Raw genomic sequence first — 6,808 nt, 5'->3', positions numbered from 1 at the left:
AAATAATTCAATTAATTTTTTTATTTACTGCTTTTCTTTTTCGCTTATTTGAGAGATATGTTTAACATAAAATTCTTTCACCAACACTAACCGTGAAGGCTATTAAAAAAAATGGCATGAAATTTACAATAGTCTTTCAGTCTTCCGCGACATTAGAATGCACACCATTATCCGTAAGATTAAATCCCACCTTCTCCACAACATTGTCCACCAGCTCTTGAGTGATCCCGATTTCTGACAGGTTTGCGTCCTTCACGCGGCCCTGCGCAAACTTGAGAGCAAGCACTTCATGATGGTGATCGACAGACCAGAGTGCAGGCAGAAACTTGGGCTTCATCGTTTCCAGAAAGTGCTGCCTCCATCGAAGCTCAAAGTGGACCAACCCTCCATTCTTCTTAAAATGCTCCACCACCCTCTCTCCATGAGGAACGTAGTCCATGTTGACAACCTTGGTGTCAATGTCAGCTGCCATGCTGACATGTCCTTCGGAGAGACAATCTACACCATAGTGATCCTTGAGCACTTCCAACAAAAGGGTAACCCTGTCTTGCGGAAGTTTGTTGTTCCGGGAGTGCATCAAGAGGGCACGAGCTGCCGATCGAACTTTTCTCATTTCGGAGTTTTCCACGGACTTGCTAAAGGTTCCGTCCATAATGGGAGCGTTGCATTCCTGCGCCAGCGCGTACCTGAGCGTCATGTCACGCATGTTGCTCAACTGATGGCAGCGCACGCAGAGAAGAAGGATGTCGTGGGAGATGTGGTGCTTCATCACCTTTGGAAAGAACTTGCGGTACTCGTGGGGGACCACATTCTTCCGAACGAGAGACTCCGCCGAACCACACACGACGCAGTTGTTGTCCTTGGCTTGGATGTAGTACTGGCTATCCAGGACAGGACGGTTGGATGGCTCAAAGTTGAGCCGGATAACCAGCGGTTCTCCTTGCTCGGAGACCACTTTTCCAAGATCCCTGTCGATGTACCAGATTGCCTTTTTGTAGTCGCAGGTGCACAGTGCTTCACCATCGGGTGCCTGCAGAATGCAGTTGTCGTAGAGTGGCGTCTTGCGGGTCATGTACGACCTGAAACAGCCCAACTTCTTCGAAGCTGCTTCGGGATTGGGCATCTTGTCGGGGGAGTGTGGCTTCACCCGGTTCTGAAATGGGATGTCAACGGCTTCTTGGCACATTGCTATTGTGTCTTCCTTGAGCTTGTCGTACCACCCAGGCCGGTACAAGAAGAACGTCAGTCTGTTCCGGATCATCTGGTCGAAAATCTGCACCGCGAGAAGCGCGTCGTCGGCTGCATACCGAATTTGCTTTTCCGTCAGGACATCTGCTTCCCAGTTACTACACCTGAGTCGCCACGACTTGTCAGGTGAGACCCCTAAGAGCGATTCAGAGAGAGACCTAAGACCCACCTTTGGGAAGTTCCCCAGTTCTGGTAGGCAACCCAGGGCGTGCCTCAAGTCTAGACAGCCCCAGACGTCGATACCGTAGTCCTGGAAAAGCTTGCGTGCATCATCGATGACTCCCACTCCAACCTTGATGATCTTGACGTCTTTCAGGATGTCCCTTAGCGATTCGGGAAGTGTCACTGTTGACGCCTCTTCAGTGAACTGGCACAGTCTTAGCAGAACGCTGAAATTGGCGTTTGGAGCTAGTTGTAGTAGAGCAACCCTGTGTCGATGGCCTTGCACAGTTGTCCACTCAGAGTCGAGGCCGAGTACGCCTGTTTCACGGCAAAGACGGCAGAAAACGTCCTCGATTCTGCCGAAATCCTCGAGAGTAGAACACACGACGATTGTTTTCGGTAGCAAGCGACAAAGGTATTTGTGAAATTTCGTTTGGTAGAGGTAGCCGCCCGCAATGCCGGTAACTCCTGCCGCTACACATGCCAGCATGGCATTTCTCTGCCATTGGGCCGAAGACATTGCTAATTTTCTCTTTAACTCACCGCATTGTCCCTTACTTCTGGGTTTAGTTGGCAAGGTGATCTTTCCTGCTTGACTTTCAAAACACGTGTTGGAAACCAACCCACAGATGTCAACACACAAAACGGGGCGAGTAAAGCTATACGCACTCCGGAGTGCGCTTCGGACGGAAATGGCTATACGCACTCCGCTTTTCTCGTATAAAAAGAGTGGACACAACGAGTTTCCTACGTTTCCTAAGCGGTGCCATGGCATAGGGGTTAGGGTGTCCGCCTCATACGCACGTAGACGCGGGTTCGATCCGCGGTGGGCCTACTTTTTTTTTTTTTTTTTTTTTTTTTTTTTTTTTTTTCCCTCGAACATTTTGTTTTGTCGAGACATTTGGCGATATTTACGACATTTCCTTTTTTGCGATGAACAATAAAAAAAAAATATATATAAAAAAAAAAATCGAATGTTGTCGAGAAACTTCGCAGAACTAAATGGTATCGGACTCCCTTTCCGGAGGTGCGATCGGGGACAGCGGGGCTTGGATTGCCGGCTGGACGCCGCGAAGCGGCGTGTACTGGTTACGCTTTGTAATTAGCAGCCGATACTGTCGCCGCGAAGCGGCGTGAACGCAGGCGGGGGGCTGTGTTAACGAGCGCCCCAGTGATTCAACCGCCGTTCGAAAAGGGTGGCCCGAGCGGCATGATCTCTCGGAGGAGTGCGTATAGCCATTTCCGCGCGAAGCGCACTCCGGAGTGCGTATAGCTTTACTCAAACGGGGCCGACGGGGCCAACGGGGCGACGAAATGAACATATCAAATGGATGATGACACAACAATTTGTCATGATTTGCGTGCCTAGGGTAGTAGCTTGCGTCATCTGACGAGAGCTATAATAACTAAATTAGTGTATTTAGGTATTATTTTGCGTTTTATCAATTAAAAATGTGAGTAATAATTATTACAAGCTTTGTATGCACCATATCAAAATCCTAAACAAGCTGAAATATTTTTTTTCGAAAGTTAGTGCCCACGTTACACTTACAAGAAAATGTCCAACTTCTTCTAACTGAGTTATTAAATACAAATATTATTTAACTATAAATTTTAATCAAATACTGTAATTATTTTATGGTGGTTCGAGAAAAAAAGATCACGATGAGTCACAACACACTCATGAGATGGCGCAAAAACAAAGCGGTGCATTCTGGGATTGGAATGGCCATATGCTCGTTCGTCGTAAGTGATAGAAATCTCGATATCTGCGCATTTTAACGGGGTTTTCGCCGCGAACGCCGTTGCCTGGTGTTTCTCACGCGCACTCGGAGAAGACATAAAACGGCCGCAGAACACGTAAGCCTCCCCGCATATTCGGGGCTCTCGTAGAAACCGCGCGAGCTTTTCGAAAACTGTTCGGCGACGTGACAGAGTCGCGCGCGGTCGACCATGACTTGCGAGTTCGCATCGAACGTCCTTGCGGCCAAAACGTGGGCGCTAACTTTAGACGAGAGGTGGTTGCGATGACGCAGTAAGCAAGGCGCAAGTTCCTTCCATAAAAAATTGTGTCGGACTCGACCGGATGTGCTCTAGTTGCGGCGTCATCGAGCTGTGACCTACATATTTGCGACGTAAACAGGACCCGAGTTAAATCAGTCGTAGTTAAAAAAAAGAAGAAAAAAAAATCATTAACGTTGTCGCCTTATATTTAAGACCAGGCTAGCGTCGACTCTTATTCGAACCCGTACCGACACCAACGCGTGCTATTTGTGTTAAAGGTATCGTCAAGATAAATATAATCGATGAATGCTCAAAACATCTACGTGAAAAGTCACGTTTGAATTTAAATTGAGTCGTAGTAGGTCCATAAATCCTGGCGGAATATATCTTAACTATGCGTAGTATGGTCCTGATCAACGTTGATCATGATAGCGTTTCTAGATGTCTAGCAGGTCTGCATATGAGGTAGTGTAATGATCCTCTTCTGATGCATTTGCTGTCTTTCTTCTTTTTTTTTTTTTTTTTTTGCTGGACAGGGAAGCAGCGGCCTTAAAATTGAGGCATGTTAGGGAGATGGATAAAAATCATCAGCAGCAGCCTCCACAGCAGGTTCCAGTGGAAGAGGATCTGCAGACAGCCTTTAAGAAGCTGAAAGTCAACATGGTTAGGTAAGCTCCTCTGTGCCATGCTTTATTACGAAGAAGGTGGGGGCCAACTAGTAATGTAGGTAGCCACGTTACGTGGTGGCAGGTTTTGAGATCTACAATCCACTGAGAAAGATGGTTTCTCTGTGTGAAATAATTTAGTCAAACATAGGTCAAACTGCAGGGGCGCATGTGTTCCGACCATCAGCAAAGTGTTGCGGTATGGAGTTGGGCATGCTGCCTGTACTGAAAAACTTGCAATTTCTATAGAAAAGAAGAACCTACTTTTACCACTCTTTATAATCATGTAGGGTGTCTGTAAAACGAGCTGGAAAAATCGGCACCTGCACTGAGCAGGCCAGTGTTACTGTGTGAATCCTCAAAGTGTAGTCCTCTTTCTCTAAAAGAATGAGTGCGAAAAACTCTCCAAAGTCTACATTAGGCCACTTGCAGACGACCGAGTTACCGACGCTATTAACTTGTGGCATCATCTCCCGATAGGCGTGGCAAGCAGATAAGAGTGAGTCGTCCGCTCGTAGCCCCTATTGGGAGATGATGCCGCAAGTTAATGAGGAACAGAAGTTTGTCTGCTTCTTGCACAGGGGTTGCGATGATGCAAACACCAAGCTCTTATTGGCCGATTGAAAGTAATAGTGAGTAGACCTCGAGACATCTAGCATTGAGGTCTACCCATTATACTTCCAATCAAAGCCAATCAGAACTAGGCGTCGGTATTACGTCACCGCAACACCTGTGCAAGAAGTAGACGACATGCTCTCCGCAGAGCCTTGGTAACTCGGTCGTCTGCAAACGGGTCTAACATGGGCTTTGGCAAGTTTTTTTTTTCTCATTATTCACAGAATGAGAACTAAGTCACGAGATTTTACACTGTAAGTTTGAGCTATCTATGTGCAGGTGCCAATATCTCCGGCTTGTTCTACAGCGTGCCCCGGTGCAGACGACCGAGTTGCCCGAGAGCAGTGCTTGCGTTGCCATCGCCCGATAAGTGCAGCAAGCAGACAACGGTGTCACGTGCCTGCTTGCTGCGTCTTTCGGGAGATCTTTCGCTCAAGTACAACTGTTCGGGTGACTCGGTCATCTCCTTCGGAGCCCGGCACTGAAACTGTCAAGGATGTTGTTCCAACGTTTGACGAGGAACGGAGCTATGTTTTGGAGTTTCACAAAGTAAAATCCACCACTGACATACACTTTCGATGAAAATTTGGTACTGCTACGTGGAGGCACAGATTTTTCGATGCTCATTTAGCCGTGAGCCCTCCAGTTCTTGACGCCCCACACACCGTGTGTTGGTTCCAGCGTCCTTGCATTCATGTGCAAGTCCCAGCAGTAGTGGAACCATCACATCAATTTGTACTTAGAGAACCGCACAGCATCTTTCGTTGTACCACCCTCGCAGTGAAAACCGGCGGTTGGCGCCTGGCCTACAGCGGCACCACCATTACCACCACCACCACCACGGGAACCACCTCTCTGGTCCCTTACGGAAATACCGATCCCGGTCCACCTCAACCAGCTCCGCCGAAGCGCCCCTGGACCTGAAGACGGCTGCCACGGCGTTGGAGCGCCTCCCAAACACCAACCTGGAACCGGCGCCAACGTTGGAAACGCGAACCGCGGTTCGAACGCCAGCACTTGACGTTCGAGCCTCGGCGGCCGACATGACGTGCTCGCAGCAGGCACGGATGGACGACACGACGGTGGACGAGCTGGCGGGGTACTTCGACAACCTCGTTTATATCCCGAGAAAGATGTCTCTCATGGCGGAAATGATGTACACGTAGCACAGATTACACCCAAAGTCGTCCACTGTAAAGGCGCCGCGAACTTCCCTTTGCCACATTTTTATCCCCTCCCTCCGAAGCGAAACTACAAGTTTCGCGGCAAATCAGAGTGGAACTTTGTTTGCTTTTCGAAGTCGCCGCAAGGGATCGCATCGTCGGAATGAGCGGAAGCAATAAAGAAGCGCCGAGTTTGAGTTGGGGCGAGTCGGTCCTTAAGCGACACGGATGTCTCGGTTTTTCCTCCTGGAGTGGAATGGCTAGATCTTCGTTTATGTGATATGTGGAAAGCTGCGTTTGTCTTCCTATTTAAAGCGCTTTTCGTTTGCACGCGTGCAGATTCAGATGCTTTCTTTCGAGGGCTTGGTTTCGTAGCGCGGGTGCGTTAACCGGTAGCAAGTTCCGCGGTGTGGAGCAGTGTCCTCGAGCTTGCCGTTACGCCGGCCGAGAACTAGCGTGCTAGGGGCTCCGTCGCGTGGGTAGTCTGGGAAAAATGTGAATGTTGTGTGTGAAGAGTGACGAGGTGAAAAAAAGAAAAGAATAAACTAAATGTTTGCAATTTTTGAAGCATTGTGCAGCGTCCGTTTTTGTTTCGTTAAATACGAGGACAATTTTTTTTTTTTTGCACAAGATTAAGCAAGTTTGGGCTTCTGGATTGGGGCTGTGCAAATTTAGACTTGCAGGTCTCATCCAGACCTCGATAACATCTGCTGCGAAACACCCTTTTGTATGAATTTTCAGTGACAAGCTAATTCCCAAAGGGCACAAAAACAGTCTTTAGAATGCACAAAAGAGGCCATGTAAAAAGAATTCCTTCCTCCCTGTCTTCTCCAACTGCTTGTGTTAAGCTTTCGCTCCTGCACCTTTGATAAAACTGCGGAACAGTGAGATGCAGTACATAGCAAAGTTTCCGAATGCAATTCTCTGGCAATGACGATCTGTGTGCTCCAA

General features: G+C 48.2%; 2 protein-coding genes across 4 annotated transcripts; one reads left to right on the top strand and one right to left on the bottom strand.

Annotated features, from left to right (window-relative positions):
• Nucleotides 1-2,739, bottom strand: LOC120850395 (exonuclease 3'-5' domain-containing protein 2). Of its 2 annotated transcripts, none has more exons than XM_040222863.1 (2): nucleotides 2,701-2,739; nucleotides 1-2,061 (listed from the first exon to the last, which is right to left on the bottom strand). In XM_040222863.1, the coding sequence occupies exon 2, from the start codon at nucleotides 1,928-1,930 to the stop codon at nucleotides 137-139; it is 1,794 nt and encodes a 597-aa protein (XP_040078797.1). In that variant the 5' UTR covers nucleotides 1,931-2,061; nucleotides 2,701-2,739; the 3' UTR covers nucleotides 1-136. The 2 variants fall into 2 exon arrangements, with proteins under 2 accessions (XP_040078797.1, XP_040078798.1); XM_040222864.1 differs by having other exon boundaries at nucleotides 1-2,052; nucleotides 2,692-2,730.
• A 342-nt stretch (nucleotides 2,740-3,081) lies between these two features.
• LOC120850394 (protein hunchback) lies at nucleotides 3,082-6,424 on the top strand. Of its 2 annotated transcripts, none has more exons than XM_040222862.2 (3): nucleotides 3,082-3,156; nucleotides 3,951-4,082; nucleotides 5,476-6,424. In XM_040222862.2, exons 2-3 carry the CDS (start codon nucleotides 3,988-3,990, stop codon nucleotides 5,858-5,860), a joined length of 480 nt encoding a protein of 159 aa, XP_040078796.1. In that variant the 5' UTR covers nucleotides 3,082-3,156; nucleotides 3,951-3,987; the 3' UTR covers nucleotides 5,861-6,424. The 2 variants fall into 2 exon arrangements, with proteins under 2 accessions (XP_040078796.1, XP_040078795.1); XM_040222861.2 differs by having other exon boundaries at nucleotides 3,100-3,270.
• Nucleotides 6,425-6,808: the final 384 nt, after the last annotated feature.

Source organism: Ixodes scapularis, unplaced genomic scaffold (genome assembly GCF_016920785.2).
Source record: "Ixodes scapularis isolate PalLabHiFi unplaced genomic scaffold, ASM1692078v2 PGA_scaffold8__174_contigs__length_109621045, whole genome shotgun sequence".
Lineage (NCBI taxonomy): Eukaryota > Metazoa > Arthropoda > Arachnida > Ixodida > Ixodidae > Ixodes > Ixodes scapularis.
This window is presented reverse-complemented; position numbering and strand designations above follow the sequence as displayed.